Raw genomic sequence first — 17,787 nt, 5'->3', positions numbered from 1 at the left:
TGGGAAAGGGGCTCTTGAGAGATGTGGTTCTGGGGGCATGCCTACATTACTAGGAACTGAGCTTTTTAGCAGCTGCCCCTGCAAGAATTTTACAATCCTGGTGTTGATGTCACAAGAAGTAATTAAAGTGTCTTGCTGCAGGGACAAGGGAAAACAGAAAACATAATGTTTAACTAGTTCCTGTCCGCGCTATAGCCGAACAACGGCTACAGCACAGGCTTACATTGTCCAGAGGGCATCCATGGACTTCTTCCCATGATCGCGCTGTCTATAGGACACAGCTTATGAAAGATCAGGGTAAAGGGCCAATCACAGCAGCCCTTTACCATGTGATCAGCTGTGTCCAATTATATGACAGCTGATCACGATGTAAACAAGCCAGTTATCGGCATTCCTTTCCTCACACTGGCAGCGTGAGGAGAGGAGAGGCGATAACCAGCTTGTGTGAAAGGGACATCTACACTGATAATCAGGGCACTGATTATCAGTGTCCTGATTATCAGTGCAGTCCCATCAGTGCCCGCCAGTGCTGCCAATCAGTGCCCATCAGTGCTTCCTCATTAGTGTTTCCTATCAGTGCCACCTACTAGTGCCTATCAGTGCCCATCAGTTCCGCCTATTAGTGTCCCTCAGTGCCACCTACCAGTGCCCATAAGTGCCACCTATCAGTGCCCTTCAGTGCCGCCTATTAGTACCCATCAGTGCCACCTATCAGTGCCCACCAGTGCCACCTCATCAGTGCCCATCAATGCAGCCTATCAGTGTCCCTCAGTGCCACCTATCAGTGCCCTTCAGTGCCGCCAATTAGTACCCATCAGTGCCACCTATCAGTGCCCATCAGTGCAGCCTATCAGTGCCCATCAGTGAAGGAGAAAAATTACCTGTTTAATTTTTTTATTTTTTTATTTTTAATGTTTTTTCGTTTGTTGTTCGGTGTGAAAAAAAAATGATAAAAATGTCATTTGGGTACAGTGTTGCATGACCACGCAATTGTCATTCAAAGTGTGACAGGGCTGAAAGCTGAAAATTGGCCTGGGGAGAAAGGGGGTACAAGTTCATCATTTTGGCAATTCTTACTTCATTATATATTTTTGAAAGCCGACGCATTTTCTAGCTGATATTTTAAAAATCCTTTTTAATTATGTGTGTACAGTATTTACAATGAGCATTTATTACAGGGCTCAACCATGGCACTCAAACTGCAGATAATGCTGGACATTCCAATAGGAAAGCCCAGCATTATCCGCGTGCATTTGGGAAAAACTCTGCAAATAGACTTTATGGGGTTTATTTACTAAAATTGGAGAGTGCTGAATCTGGTGCAGCTCTGCATGGTAGCCAATTAGTTTCTAACTTCAGATTGTTCGATTAAGCTTTGACAATAAAACCTGGAAGCTGATTGGTTTCTGTGCAGAGCTGCACCAGATTGTACACCTAGTTTTAGTAAATCAAGACCAATAAAAGACATTCTGGTCTTTGCTAGATCCCTCCCCAACTTATTGGGCTTTAGATATTTAGCAGATTTGGGAAAGCACAGCAACTCAGCTGACAGTACTGCAACTCAGCACCTACTGACAGTAAGGGGTAGATATCAATAAGTAAAGTTGCAGGGTCTGCAACCCATTTAAAGACATTAACCCTCGGGGAGTATCTCACTAAAAAGGAAATTCCTATTACAAAGGATGCCTAGAATTTTACTTGCAGACCTCTGAGGATATCGGTAAGCCAATTACAAAAGCAGAAAATGACATTTCTGGGGACATTCTGTGTACCAACTGTGTACAGGACTCTTCCAGGTTCCCACATTACATTTTTTTACCGTTTTTGAAAATAACAGCTGCTGCAGATTGAAATGGGAAGGTCATTTTTAACGACATTAAACTACAAAATGGCTTGTACGGCAGTTTTATATTCTATATTATTATTTCTTTTTTTTTCTTTTTTCTTCCCTTTTAAAGGATGTAGGCATTTACAAGTGGGTGGTTTAAAATATTGTGCTTAGTTACAGTCACCATGGCAGAAAAGTTTGGGAAATACATGTACAGTTATTAAAACCTTGGTTTGAGAGTAACTTGGTTTGAGAGCATTTTGCTCTCAAGACAAGCAAAATTTTTTAATCCATTTTGACTTAATACACAAGTAGCGTCACGTCACAACTGAGTATAAAAGAGAAGAGAGGCGCCTCTAAGTGTAGCAATATGGTTACATTTTAGGAAGGTCCAACATTTAGCAACTCACATGGTTGATGATTAACCACTTCAGCCCTGGAAGATTTGGCCGCTGAATGACCGGGCCATTTTTTGCGATTCGGCACTGCGTTGCTTTAACTGACAATTGCGCGGTTGTGCGACGTTGCACCCAAACAAAATTGACGCCCTTTTTTTCCCACAAATAGAGCATTAGTTTGGTGGTATTTGATGGCCTCTGCGGTTTTTATTGTTTGCGCTATATAAAAAAGAGCAAGAAATATTGAAAAAAAAATCAATATTTTGTACTTTTGGCTATAATAAATATCCTCCAAAAATATATAAGAATTTTTTTTTTCCCTCAGTTTAGGCCGATACGTAATCTTCTGCATATTTTTGGTAAAAAAAAATCGCAATAAGCGTATATTGATTGGTTTGCGCAAAAGTTATAGCGTCTACAAAATAGGGGATAGTTTTATAGCAGTTTTATTATTATTATTATTATTTTTTTTTTACTAGTAATGTCGGCGATCTGCGATTTTTATCGGGACTGCAACATTATGGCGGACACATTGGACACATTGGACACTTTTGACACATTTTTGGGACCATTGGCATTTATACAGCGATCAGTGCTATAAAAATGCACTCATTACTGTAAAAATGTCACTGGCAGGGAAGGGGTTAACACTAGGTGGCGATCAAGAGGTTAACTGTGTTCCCTAGTGTGTGTTTCTAACTGTAGGGGGAGGGGCCTGACCTAGAGGAAGTGACGGATCGTGGTTCCTAGCTAATAGGAAGTCACGATCTGGCACGCCTCTCAGAACAGAACTGGGTTTGTGTTTTTACACACTCTCGTCTCTGTTCTGCCTCTCATGCCCGCAAACGCTCGTGGCCGGCAGTCATCGCGACCGTCGGCCACGAGCATCGGCACCCCCCCTGCTGTGCAGTGGGCGCAGGCACTATGGGCGCATGCTGTCCCAATTCCGCGAGCCGACGTATAGCTAGGACGGCTCACGGGATTGTGCCGACCTGCCGCAGTAAAATGACGACGGCTGGTCGGCAAGCGGTTAAAAGAGGCACATCTAAGTATACAGGCGGGGAAAAGCTGTCCACATAGACCATCCTCCTCACCGCCATCAGCGTCATCCCTTCCACGCTGCGATCCACGAGCGCTTCAAGCCTCACTTTCAGATCGCTCTACTGCAGGGTAGTCTTCCCGGTCACAATTGCAAACTGACAGCGGTGAGAGCCGGCGGTGTGGAGGATGGTCTATGTGGACAGCTTTACCCCGGACGCCTGCATACTTAAATGTACCTCTTTTAATCATCAACCATGTGAGTTGCTAAATGTTGTATCTTCATTAAATATAACCATATTGCTACACTTAGAGGCGCCTCTCTTCTCTTTTATACTCTGGAGCTCCTGCTGGTTTTTGCTTCTAACCCCCTTGTAGAGGCTTCCATTTGTGGATGGACATTTTATGGTTACACAACCCATCACATTGCTATAATCTTTTTATATGGACTATAAACTGAAGGACTTATCAATAAATGGTTGTGGACCACAATCATTTGAGTTTCCATTATTTCTTATGGGGAAATTCCTTTGATATACAAGTGCTTTGGATTACAAGCAAGTTTCTAGAACTAATTATGCTCGCAATCCAAGGTTTTACTGTATTTTTATTACCAGAATTTTAGTAATGTAAAGTAGCCTATTTCTGCCATGTTAGAGGAGACAGCTCACATTTCTCAAGAACCTACCAAAGACTTGCAGAAGCCAAGAGGTCTCCGGAAACCTGTGCCAACAAGAGACTGCTAAAGGGACATGATCAATTGAAAGACTGCTAAAGAGACATGAACTATTGAAAGAGACTGCTAAAGAGACATGATCTATTGAAAGAGACTGCGAAAGAGACATGATCTATTGAAAGAGACTGCTAAAGAGACATGATCTATTGAAAGAGACTGCTAAAGAGACATGATCTATTGAAAGAGACTGCTAAAGAGACACGGTCTACTGAAAGAGACTGCTAAAGAGACACGATCTATTGAAAGAGACTGCTAAAGAGACATGATCTATTGAAAGGGACTGCTAAAGAGACATGATCTTTTGAAAGAGACTGCTAAAGAGACATGATCTATTGAAAGAGACTGCTAAAGAGACACGGTCTATTGAAAGAGACTGCTAAAGAGACATGATCTATTGAAAGAGACTGCTAAAGAGACATGATCTATTGAAAGGGACTGCTAAAGAGACATGATCTATTGAAAGGGACTGCTAAAGAGACATGATCTATTGAAAGAGACTGCTAAAGAGACATGGTCTATTGAAAGAGACTGCTAAAGAGACATGATCTATTGAAAAAGATTGCTAAAGAGACATGATCTGTTGAAAGAGACTGCTAAAGAGACATGATCTAAAGAGACTGCTAAAGAAATGATCTATTGAAAGAGACTGCTAAAGAGACATGATTTATTGAAAGAGACTTCTAAAGAGACATGATCTATTGAAAGAGATTGCTAAAGAGACATGATCTATTGAAAGAGATTGCTAAAGAGACATGATATATAGAAAGAGACTGCTAAAGAGACATGATCTATTGAAAGAGACTGCTAAAGAGACCTTCTCTATTGAAAGAGACTGCTTGAACGTTTGAAAAAGACTGCTAATGCTCCAAAACACTAGAAAGACTTTCACGTCATAATGTAGAAGACTGATCTGGATGTACAGTGGTGGAAAATAATTATTTGATCCCCTGCAGATTTTGTAGGTTACAAGGAAATGTAGGGTCTATCATTGTTATCATAGGTGTATTTTAAATGACAGAAACAGAATATCAACCAAAAATCCAGAAAAAAACACATAACACAAATGTTATAAAAATGTTTAAAAATTTTACTTACTGAACTACAACTTAATTTATAGCATTTGTTTTATGTGTTTTTTTTCTGTTTTTTTTGGTTCATATTCTGTCTCTATTATATAAAATACACCTATGATAAAAATGATAGACCCTTAATTTCTTTGTAAGTGGGCAAACTTATAAAATCGGCAGGGGGTCAAATAATTATTTTCCCCACTGTATGTTGCTAAACTGCCAATATGAATTTGTACGGTATTTATTTTTAAATCTCTCCTTCTGGTGGGGAGGACTTTGCAGACTACATTATATCTATATCTATATCTATCTATCCATGCAATATAAATGTCATTCCTCTTCCAGGGACCTCAGTGTGGATGCCAGTTTGCAACATGCACAGTTCCAGGTCAGACCTGTTCCTCAGCACTATCAGCATTACTTAACGAACCCGCGACTGCAACACTTCCCAAGGACTACATCACTGACGCAAATGGTGAGAACTTTTTTTGGGTCAAATTTTATTTTTAGTTTTTTCCTTCAGGATATCATGTCTATTCAAATGCTGGGGCTCGTGTATCACGTATCTGTTGTGCCGTCTGGCGTTTTGAGAGAGAGGCATGAAAATGTCTAATGCCCTTTACAGAGAAAGTCTCAATGCTAATGATCATCAGTAGAGCCTACATGCAGTGTCAGTTACCTTGACTTTAACCCCACGACTAATCTATCTACCTATATCATTACAATTATTATATTATAATTATAAAGGTTTCATTTGATAAATATTAAAAACCATGTGATCTTGCTTTTCCTTTCTATGTTGAACATATCTAATTATTTATGATAATAAAAATAATGACAATCATTTTTTTGTACTGTAATTGTATCAGATGCATACAATATTAAAGTGGACCTTCAGTAATTTTTTTCAACTTTCCATCTATTCAATCTTCTGTCCTTGTTGTTTGAACTTTGGATAGTAAAACATTATTTTTTCTGCCAGTTAATACCGTATACGACCCACTTCCTGTTTCTTGTCTGGTCATTCGCCTAGGCCAGTGATGGCGAACCTTGGCACTCCAGGTGTTTTGGAACTACATTTCCCATGATGCTCAACTACACTGCAGAGTGTATGAGCATCATGGGAAATGTAGTTCCAAAACATCTGGGGTGCCAAGGTTCGCCATCACTGGCCTAGGCTTATGACATCATGCACAGCTCTCTCTCTCCCTCTCATGAGAGTTTGCCAGGAAGGAAGGGGGGGTGAGTCATAAGAGGGCCAATGAGAGCTGCAGAGCTGGAGGTGTGTGTCTGTGTAAATTCAGGAAGTGAACAGGCTTCAGCAATTAAAATGGATGCAGCCAGACTCAGTGGAGGTGGGAGATTTCTGCAGCATTTTTGGCAAGTACAGAATCACAGTATATATAAAATAATATGCAAAGTGATTGGAGGGAAGATTCAGAATGGCATATATATAAGATATTTTTTATTACAAATTATGTGAGCAGACTGCAGTTCCTTTTTAATTATTATGGGCAAGGCTAAAAAAATAAATACATAAGATTGTAAAATATATTATTTTTTTTTAATCAGGTTTGTCTGAAATATAGCATACAGTAGTACCTTGGATTACGAGCATAATCCGTTCCACAAGAATGCTTATAATCCAAAGCACTCGTATATCAAAGCGAGTTTCCCCATAGGAATCAATGGACACTCAGATAATTTGTTCCAGTGTCACTGCTAGTGTATGCAGTACCGCATGTGGCCAGAGGTGGGGGTGCGCTGTAGACACTCGGAAACACTCAGAGACGGTCAGAGACGCTTGGGAACTTGCAAACCGAGTCAGGATTAAAAAAAAAAAAAAAAACAGCTCGTATTGCGAAACGCTCGTAAACTTGCAATCCGAGGTTTTACTGTACTAATATTTACTTTACTTTTTTAAAAAAAAACGCCTTTTGTTAACTAAACTCAGTAGCTCAACCTGAATGAGTAAGACGGATAATTCATTGTTTATAAGAACAGCTCAGTTGGAGGTTTCAAGCAGAAAGATCTTGCCCTAAAGCTCTGTCGCATGGGGGTGGAGAGCATGGCAAAGAAGAAAAATTGTGTACATGATTTTTGCAGGGAGAGCATGGGGGGAACAAAGTGGTGAGCAGTGGTGCTACCATTAAACCAAGACTCCAGAGAGGTGTGTTTCTTTGAGGTTAAGTCTGGGGTAAAGGAAGAGCCATCTCTGTGAGCCTGGGAACTTGGCTTTGAGAGCACAGAAGTGGCTGCACCATTGTGGTGATGCCCCATCAAAATTCTGGTGGACATCAGGGTGGAGTTGACTGCCCTCACTTTGGGCAGGTTATGCTGACACTCAGCTTCAGTCAGGTCTCAATCCAGGCTCCCTATATTAGTTCATCCTGAGTTTGTCATAAAACTGTTGCTGAAGCCCTGAAGAAGGGCGAGTACATTTCCCCGAAACGCATTGACAGTATCTGACATTCTTGCTCGATAATTTTTTTTTTTTTAAATTGTTGGGTGGGATTGCCGTTTTTACAACCACATATCCAACATTTAATGTTCTGAGGAGTGATTCCTCCATCTTGATCAGAAAGGCGACAGCCAAGGACTTGAACCAGGTCTATACACGCCTTACTTTCACAAGAGGTTCATCTCCTCTGGGGATAACACCCCTATATCAATTCCTATTCCTATTGGTCCAGCACTACCACATATCTACCAGCTAATGCAAACTGTGATTTTAATGCTAATGCTAATTTGCATTTTCATTTTAGCAGACACACATGAAGGCAGAATGGAGACCTAAGCAAGGTAGAATTATGGGCGCTCCCATCCCATTAGTTGACCTACAAGGACTGCAATAGCACAGGGAGGCTGCCCCAACTTAGACATGGCTCCATCATACATTACGGTCTACAAATTCCCTACTGCCCTCAAGTACCTAATTGGCAGGTGTACAGCTTTAACCACTTGTGCTATCAACATGGTTTATTGCAAGGGCATGAAAGTTGTAGTGGAGCCCCCTGAACATCCACCAAGCCCAAGGCTCCTGCCTAGGTTGGCTTGCGGATGATCCTGCTCTGTAACTTAGGCAATGGGGACATTTATAGCTTGATGGGCTGTCATAGCAATCAACAGTGAGTTATCAATATGAAAGTCAATGGGGACAATCAGAGTTTGGTGGCAGTCCCAGAGCAATCAATAGCTACTCCTTAAAATTAAAAGACAATGGGGACAATTGGAGTTTGGTAGGTCTTTAGGCCCTCCAAAATGAACATGCATGCTGAGTGTTATTGAGACCTGGAATTCTGCTTGAGGATAGGCAAATCCAAAATTTCAGCGAAAAGCTGTGAAAGAGACTCGACTTTATCATCCACCTTTGAATGCATTTTATAAATTACGGCGAATCTTCCAACGGGTGTCCAATAGTGGAAAAAGTAGCAGACATAATATGTTTTATTGTGAGGTTAAACAGACTCTGTGGTGCTTTATTTCAAAGCATTCTTTGGTAGGAGGCAGGTCCTCTTTGAGGTGCTGTCAGCTGTGACAGTCATCAGATGCCAGCAGTGCTGCGTGGGGTTTATAAATAAAGACGTTAATAAAAAAGCAAAACAGCTGCTGCAGCGCCCCCTGCAGGGCCGCCACTCTTATGCATGGCTCCTTAAGCAGTCCCCATGGTGCCTGTCCTTTTCATGCTCTGCCTTTTACATTATAAAGCTCACATACTGTATCCACCTACACAACACACACATATGAGATTATCTATAAGATTTCTGTGTCAGTTTGTATTATCCATTAGCAGTGGAATTGTCTGCGAGCTCTCCAGCTGAGACGGGGAAATCCCTTCCTCCTCTTATTATAATAGCTGCGTGCTGAGATGGCTGTCAGTACACCAGCCGAGGATCAATAGCCTGCTGCTTTCCAGGCAGTATGAGGGCTTACTCTTCCATTTTCCTTGGGAATGGATGGCAGGTTTGTATATATATATATATATATATATATATATATATATATATATATTCTGGCCAGGACTTGAAAAAAAATAATAATAAAAAAAATTATAAAAATTGTCTCAGTGCTTAACCTGTCATCCAATTTCTAAATTACTGCGTTTGTAAATTCCAAAAGCCAATATAAAGGAATAGTAGTGGTAAAAAAAAAGCACTTGTGGGTTTAACCAATCATTTTTTTTTTTTGTACAATTCCCTTTCAAGGGGGCGTGGCATGGGGTGTGTCCTATGCCTAAATACTTTTGCTAACAGGTGTCCCTCTTTCCCATTTCAGAAAGTTGGGAGGTATGGTAACATCATCACTGTGCTGCGCATAGCCTGAGCAGAGAGAAGAGCTGTGGGAGGGGCCCAGCAGGCTCCACCCACTACAGGCTGCTTGCAAGAAACTACAGTAGTGGGCGGAGGCAAGACCAGTCACCCTGCACAAGGAGAGAGAGCAGCAGTGGCCGGTCTTTATTACAAAGGGGCTCCTGCACAGAGGCAATTTAGGATTGCCAAAAAAAAAAAATTGCCAGGCAAGATTCACGTAGGAATACCCATGCCTCTTGTATTTTGCTTGTCCTGGTGTTCGGCTTTAACTTTTACCTAAATGGCTGCATGACACAAGGGGGAGAAGCGTGCACAAAGGGAGCATCATTCATCATTCCGGTGTGGGTCCGGGAACATGATGTCTAAATCCAGCCGTGAAGGCGGCTGGTCTCTTCAGAGGAAGACGCGGCTTTTACAGGAGAGATATGATTAGAACGTTCGCTAGTGTTTTAGTTGTGGCGTGCCTGACAAAGGGGTGGGTGCGAGAACTGTTCTTTAGCTGAAGACAGCAAGCAGCTGTTGGAGCGTGAATCTGTGGAGAGAATGAGAACAGAGTGAAAAATTACCCCTAATGGAAAACTAAGCAATGCTGAAAGCTCCACCGCGCGCAATATAAAGCCGTAACAAAACAGCAGACCTAGCATCCTTGCTGAGTAATGAAATGGGGCCCATCCACATTTTTGCTGCGTGTGTAACATGGAACATTAACATTTGTTGTGTTAATGCAGCCCATTGAAAAAGGTGGGCTGTTGGTGCACCAAAATGTCACAAAATGTTTAACACTATGTCGAGTTGTCGTGTGTTGAGGCTCACTGCCATGCATGTGCATTGCCCAAGGACTCGTTTACAGTTCTGGTGCTCTCTGAAGAGCGATCTTAGGTGGATCACTCTTCACAGGGCATTTGACAGGCAGATAGGTGAGTATGTTGCCTCCTTGCCCCCTGTTTTAACCCCTAATAACCTGCACCACTGTGCTGCAACAACATGTATTGCGAACAGTTGCAGTGCGGCCCCACCTAGACGAATGTCCTCTGAAGAGCATTCTGCAATGAATTATGTTTACCTGCACCAGTGCATTGTACAATTGCGACTGCAATGCGGCCCGATTAAGAGGAATGGGTTACGTTCAGCAGGCGGTATTGACCGATGAGCATGACAGAAGCGTACGTGCAGCAGTCGCCATTGTTCCAGGGGCCCATGTGGCCCCCCTGTATGCCTAGATAGGAGGGTGGCAGGGGTGGCGGCATGTAGCCATGCAGCTGCTCAATGCCCACTTCTCCTCTTCTCCTTCCTGCAGACATTCAGTGGCTGCCTTAGGGAAATGGAGGGCATTGATTCCTCCACATGCCGCTCCCACTGCCTCCCTATGCCTGCCCTGCTGCCCTGGACCCCTGTGTGCTTCCCTGGCCCTGGATCTGTCAGGATAGAGAGCGGGAAGGAGCCAGTAAATGTATAATTTACCAGCCCCTTCCTTGTCTTAATGAATAGAGTCAGTGATTGTACCGATTTGTTATTCATTCATAGCCAGGACATAGTACACTGTGTTTACTATGCCTCAGTTTATGAATGAACGGGAAGCTCTGTACAGTTCATCCATTCTGTGCAGCTGAGGCTGCAGAGAAATGTACTGATGAATCTGTCCTTAGTCCCTCTCTCTGTCTCCAAAGTGAGACATCAGGGGTCTAGGTTTAGGTTTCGACCCCTGATATTTCACCAAAGACCCCCAATGGTGGTGCTAAAAAATATGTAAAAAAATAATAAAAATATAATTTGTAAAAAAATAACTATTGACACCAGTGGTGGAACAACCAGGGTAGCAAAGGACGCACTTGCGACTCAGCTCTGGCATTCTGCCACTATGGGGGGACCCCATGAAGGCAAGAAGGTGGCCCGCTCTGAGACCCAGTGGCGCCACTAGGGTTGGTGTCACCTGGTGCAGTAAAACATGGTGTCACCCCTCCTCCTGTCTAGGCTGTCCAGCACCATGCAGGCAGAGCACGGTCACGGGGCGCACCCCAAACCAGCCCCTGTAAATGATAGTACAGGGTGGTATAGTGGCAGGTTGGGGTGGTATAGGGCAGGTTGAGGTAGTATATGGCAGGTTAGGATGTTACAGGGCAGGTTAAGGTGGTATAGGGCATGTTGGGGTAGTACAGGGCAGGTTGGGGTGGCACAGGGCAGGTTGGGGTGGTATTGGGCAGGTTGGGGTGGCACAGGGAAGGTTGGGTTGGTACAGGTCAGGTTGGGGTGGTATATGCCGTGTATACACGAGCGGACTTTCCGGCATACTTGGTCCGGCGTACCGGAGTCCGTCGGACAATTCGATCGTATGTGGGCTCCAGCGGACTTTTTTTTCTCAAAAGTTTGACGGACTTAGATTTGAAACATGTTTCAAATCTGTCTGATGGACTCGAGTCCGGTCGAAAAGTCCGCTCGTCTGTATGCTCGTCCGACGGACAAAAACCGACGCTTGGGCAGCTGTTGGCTACTGGCTATGAACTTCCTTGTTTTAGTCCGGTCGTACGTCATCACGTACGAATCCGTCTGACTTTGGTTGATTGTGTGTAGGCAAGTCCGTTCATTTGGAAAGTCCGTCGTAAAGTCCGTTGAAAAGTACGCCGGACAAAGTTTGCCGTAAAGTCTGCTCGTGTGTAAGTTAGGATGATACAGGGCAGGTTTGGGTGGTATAGGGCAGGTTGGGGTGGTACAGGGCAGGATGGGGTGGCACAGGGCAGGTTAAGGTGGTATAAGGCATGTTGGGCTAGTACAGGGCAGGTTGGGGTGGCACATGGCAGGTTGGGGTGGTATTGGGCAGGTTGGGGTGGCACAGGGCAGGCTGGGGTGGTACAGGGCAAGTTAGGATGATATAGGGCAGGTTGGGGTGGCACAGGGTGGGCTGGGGTGGTATAGTGCAGCCTGGGGTGGTACAGGGCAGGTTGGGGTGGTATAGGGCAGGTTGGGGTGGTACAGGGCAGGCTGGGGTGGTACAGGGCAGGCTGGGATGGTATAGGGCAGGCTGGGGTGGTATAGGGCAGGTTATAACTCTATGCAGTGACACTGTGCAGTGTGCAGAGTAACTTACTGTACATGGTATGCCTCATGCCTGCAGATGAAGACTCAGACGGGGCTGCTGTGTCCTCGCCTCTATCTGGTTGATTGTGTGTAGGCAAGTCCGTTCATTTGGAAAGTCCGTCGTAAAGTCCGTCGAAAAATACGCCGGACAAAGTCTGCCGTAAAGTCCGCTCGTGTGTACGCGGCATTAGGGCAAGTTAGGATGATATAGGGCAGGCTGGGGTGGTACAGGGCAGGTTGGGGTGGTATAGGGCACGCTGGGGTGGTACAGGGCAGGCTGAGGTGGCACAGGGCAGGTTAAGGTGGTATAGGGCATGTTGGGCTAGTACAGGGCAGGTTGGGGTGGCACAGGGCGGGCTGGGGTGGTACAGGGCAGGTTGGGGTGGTATAGGGCAGGCTGGGGTGGTACAGGGCAGGTTAGGGTGGTATAGGGCAGGTTGGGGTGGTACAGGGCAGGCTGGGTGGTATAGGGCAGGTTGGAATGGCACAGGGAAGGCTGGGGTGGTACAGGGCAGGTTGGGGTGGTACAGGGCAGGTTGGGGTGGTACAGGGCAGGTTGGGGTGGCACAGGGTGGGCTGGGGTGGTACAGGGCAGGCTGGGGTGGTACAGGGCAGGTTGGGGTGGTATAGGGCAGGTTGGGGTGGTATAGGGCAGGTTATAACTCTATGCAGTGACACTGTGCAGTGTGCAGAGTAACTTACTGTACATGGTATGCCTCATGCCTGCAGATGAAGACTCAGACGGGGCTGCTGTGTCCTCGCCTCTATCTGGTTGATTGTGTGTAGGCAAGTCCGTTCATTTGGAAAGTCCGTCGTAAAGTCCGTCGAAAAATACGCCGGACAAAGTCTGCCGTAAAGTCCGCTCGTGTGTACGCGGCATTAGGGCAAGTTAGGATGATATAGGGCAGGCTGGGGTGGTACAGGGCAGGTTGGGGTGGTATAGGGCACGTTGGGGTGGTACAGGGCAGGCTGAGGTGGCACAGGGCAGGTTAAGGTGGTATAGGGCATGTTGGGCTAGTACAGGGCAGGTTGGGGTGGCACAGGGCGGGCTGGGGTGGTACAGGGCAGGTTGGGGTGGTATAGGGCAGGCTGGGGTGGTACAGGGCAGGTTAGGGTGGTATAGGGCAGGTTGGGGTGGTACAGGGCGGGCTGGGGTGGTATAGGGCAGGTTGGAATGGCACAGGGAAGGCTGGGGTGGTACAGGGCAGGTTGGGGTGGTATAGGGCAGGTTGGGGTGGTACAGGGCAGGTTGGGGTGGTACAGGGCAGGTTGGGGTGGCACAGGGCGGGCTGGGGTGGTACAGGGCAGGCTGGGGTGGTACAGGGCAGGTTGGGGTGGTATAGGGCAGGTTATAACTCTATGCAGTGATACTGTGCAGTGTGCAGAGTAACTTACTGTACATGGTATGCCTCATGCCTGCAGATGAAGACTCAGACGGGGCTGCTGTGTCCTCGCCTCTATCTGGTTGATTGTGTGTAGGCAAGTCCGTTCATTTGGAAAGTCCGTCGTAAAGTCCGTCGAAAAATACGCCGGACAAAGTCTGCCGTAAAGTCCGCTCGTGTGTACGCGGCATTAGGGCAAGTTAGGATGATATAGGGCAGGCTGGGGTGGTACAGGGCAGGTTGGGGTGGTATAGGGCAGGTTGGGGTGGTACAGGGCAGGTTGGGGTGGTACAGGGCAGGCTGGGGTGGCACAGGGCAGGTTAAGGTGGTATAGGGCATGTTGGGCTAGTACAGGGCAGGTTGGGGTGGCACAGGGCGGGCTGGGGTGGTACAGGGCAGGTTGGGGTGGTATAGGGCAGGCTGGGGTGGTACAGGGCAGGTTAGGGTGGTATAGGGCAGGTTGGGGTGGTACAGGGCGGGCTGGGGTGGTATAGGGCAGGTTGGAATGGCACAGGGCAGGCTGGGGTGGTACAGGGCAGGTTGGGGTGGCACAGGGCGGGCTGGGGTGGTACAGGGCAGGCTGGGGTGGTACAGGGCAGGTTGGGGTGGTATAGGGCAGGTTGGGGTGGTACAGGGCAGGCTGAGGTGGTATAGGGCAGGTTATAACTCTATGTAGTGACACTGTGCAGTGTGCAGAGTAACTTACTGTACATGGCATGCCTCATGCCTGCAGATGAAGACTCAGGCAGGGCTGCTGTGTCCTCGCCTCTATCTGCTTCAGCTGCGGGATCAGCCATAGTGAAGGAGTCTGTGGGAGGAGTGGAGGAGGCAGCCACACCCCCAGCTCCGCCCACCAACTTCGGCTCACTCTGGGATATTAGACTGAGTGAGGAGTGTTATTATAGGCAGCCTACCCCGCACGGCTGAATGCCCTTCTCGCACCGCTCCGCTACAATATAGTAATACAAAGCAATACAGTACAGTGTTTAGCGGCGGCCCCGGTGTCACCCCTCTGGCGGGTGTCACCTGGTGCGGGCCACCCCCCCCGCACCCCCATAGCAGCGCCATTGCTGAGACCATAATAAAGGGTCCCACGATGGGGGTAAAGGGCCCTGGTCGGGGGCCAGGGGGGCCCTTCATGATTTCTTGCACCGGGCCCTGAAGGCTCCAGTTACGCCTCTGACAGAGGGGATCGTTTTTATGCACATGTGCACGCCCACATCTGCTGCCTTTGAACCTCAAGAGAGTGCAAGATTGAAGGAGGTCTTAGTGCGTTGGGCTGCACTGACTATTTGATATACTGTCAATATACCAGTACTTGCCCAGTAACACATTTCCTGTCATAGGGTGACAACGATCACTGTATCTATGAAGGATCAAAGTTGTCACCCTAGGGCAAGACTCCATAACATACCCCACTGTCCTCTTCTCCATAACATAGGGGAGGTTTTTAAAAAAAAAATTTTATGCACTTGTAGTCAGTCTTCACTCTGCGATAATCCTAACTACCATGACCTGAGCTCTGCCATGGTCTAGCTGGTCAGTACACCTAAAAGAGGGCATACCCTGAGTATAATGTATATGAATTATATATGATGTATGGAAAGATGAAAGTTTGGGGGAAACGGGTGGGTGGGAACCAGGAAGAATAAGCCGACGAGGGACCTGACAGAGGATGAGGGATATATCCCCCCCCCCCAAACTCCTCCTACAAATTCAGGCTGACTTCTTGAACAGATAGGAAAACACATTAAATTTGTTTTTATTTAATAGGAGAAATTCATTGGTAGGGTTTACGTATTTGAAACAAGAGATAGCAGGCAAGGACAGCCTGCAGATGTCTCTCACTATTACTATTATTATTATTATTATTATTATTATTATACAGGATTTATATAGCTCAAACAGTTTGCACAGCGCTTTACAACATGAGGGCAGACAGTAAAGTTATCATACAATTCAATACAGGAGAAATCAGAGGTCCCTGCTCATTAGAGCTTACAATCTAAGAGGGAGGGTCAAGTGAAATAAAAGGTAATACCTGTGGGGGGTGAGCTGATGGAGAAAATAAAAGTACAGTTGTTAGATGGAAGCAGGATAGGCTTCTCTAAAGAGAAGGGGTTTCAGGGATCGCCTAAAAGTGGACAGAGTAGGAGATAGCTGGACAAATTGGGGTAGGGGGTTCCAGAGGGTGGGGGAGGCTCAGGAGAAGTCCTGGAGGCGAGCATGGAAGGAGGTGACAAGGGGGCTAAAGAGCAGGAGGTCTTGGGAGGAACAAAGAGAACGATTTGTTTGGTATTTTGAGATTTGATTTGTTTTGATGTAGCTGGGGGCCGAGTTGTGGATGGCTTGTTAGTATTTTGAATTTTATTTGTTGGGTGAGCGGAAACCAGTGTAGGGATTTAGCAGAGAGGGGTGGCAGACACTGGCAGCAGCATTCATGATGGATTGAGGGGGGGTAGCCTACGTAAGGGTAAGCCAATGAGGAGGTAGTTGCAGTAATCGAGGCAAGAGGTGATCATGGAGTGAATTAAAAGGTTTTTGGTGTCATTGGTTAGAAAGGGGTGGAGATGTTGAGGAGTTTGAGGCAGCAAGATTTGGATAGTAATTGGATGTGGGGCTGAAAGGAGAGTTCAGAGTCCAGTATTACACCTAGAACCCTGGTATGAGGGGACGGGTTGATGGTTGTGGAAATTACAGGTTTCCATTAAAGAACATGTGACTGGGTGGCCCTAACAAACCTGTTATTAGGTGGTACAAATATATTTTGTTGTATCCCTTGATGATGTGCTAGTTGGGCATAAAGGAAGTTGGGTATTGTGTAAACAGAAATTCCCCTTGATTATATAGTTGAAAATCACAGCAGCAAATCATGAAAAGCAAATGTGCTTGTATGTATAAGATGGGGTTTTCTGGTACAATTAGCTCTTGTGAAGGTGACATCAGTAGACTCCCGCCGCTCTGTGAACTCCCATGGCCAGCAGATGAACTGTTGAGACCCTGTTGGGCTGAAGCATGTAGGACAATGTTTGCTGGACAGTCGTGTCAGGCCTGATGTGACAGTTCACAAGCAATTAACTGTTTCTCTTGTCTGTTTTGAAAGGTTGTCCATGAAATCAGAAATTACCCTTACCCGCAGCTTCATCTCCTTGCCCTCCAGGGTCTCAGTCCAGCGCGGCACACGTCTGCTGTGACGGAAAGCTATGAAGTGAGTAGAGCCTTGCTTCAATTTAATGTCTGCCATTTAGAAAAAACTAGCATTGACCATTCATTCATTTAACCAGAACTCTGATAGTCCCCTCAAATTAATACCCAATAGTTCGTCCCACATTCAACATGTATGAAATGTATTCCATCCCTGCTAGACAATAAGAGGCCACCCAACCAAGTACTGTATGTCCATTAGAGTACATTCAACTCAGTATGTCCTTCATGATCCATCCAACTAAATGTGTTTTTTACGATCCATCCACCAAAGTGTCTGAGTCATAGTCATCTAACCAAATATATTAGCAGCCAGTCCTACTTGAAAGTACTTGAAAAACAGTCTTTTGACCTAGTGCATTGGTGACAATACTCTCAATTAAGCCTATGACTGTCATTTCAGCTATCCAGCTCATTAGATCAAGTATGTTATCTGCAGTCTGTTCAGTTAAGTGTATAAATTACAGACCACCCAACCAAGAATATGATTGTTAGTCCATCCAGCCAAGTGGAAGGACTAACAATCATAGACTGTTGCTCCTACCCTTGGTTGGATAGACTGTCACTCACACCCTTGGTTGAATGGACAGTCACTCACAAGTGTGGTTGGATAGACTGACACTCACACACTTGTTTGGACGAACTGTCACTCACACCTCTGGTTGGGTAAACCGTGACATTGTGTACACAGCAAGTACATCTAACTAAGTCCTATAGTTACATAGGTTAAAAAATATACAAGTCAACCA

The 17,787-nt window shown here is 45.7% G+C and overlaps 1 protein-coding gene across 2 annotated transcripts in view; it reads left to right on the top strand.

The window, feature by feature from the left end:
• The window catches only part of ARK2C (arkadia (RNF111) C-terminal like ring finger ubiquitin ligase 2C), a 155,521-nt gene that overhangs the window by 116,061 nt on the left and 21,673 nt on the right, over positions 1 to 17,787 (top strand). For both annotated transcript variants that reach the window (XM_073619056.1, XM_073619064.1), the window contains 2 exons: positions 5,416 to 5,545; positions 16,938 to 17,042. In XM_073619056.1, coding sequence (XP_073475157.1) covers positions 5,416 to 5,545; positions 16,938 to 17,042 — 235 coding nt within the window. The remainder of the gene's footprint in view (positions 1 to 5,415; positions 5,546 to 16,937; positions 17,043 to 17,787) is intronic.

Source organism: Aquarana catesbeiana, linkage group LG01 (genome assembly GCF_042186555.1).
Source record: "Aquarana catesbeiana isolate 2022-GZ linkage group LG01, ASM4218655v1, whole genome shotgun sequence".
In the NCBI taxonomy this organism is placed as follows: Eukaryota; Metazoa; Chordata; class Amphibia; order Anura; family Ranidae; genus Aquarana; species Aquarana catesbeiana.
The sequence above is the reverse complement of the archived record's forward strand: the minus strand, read 5'-3'. Positions and strand labels throughout refer to the sequence as shown.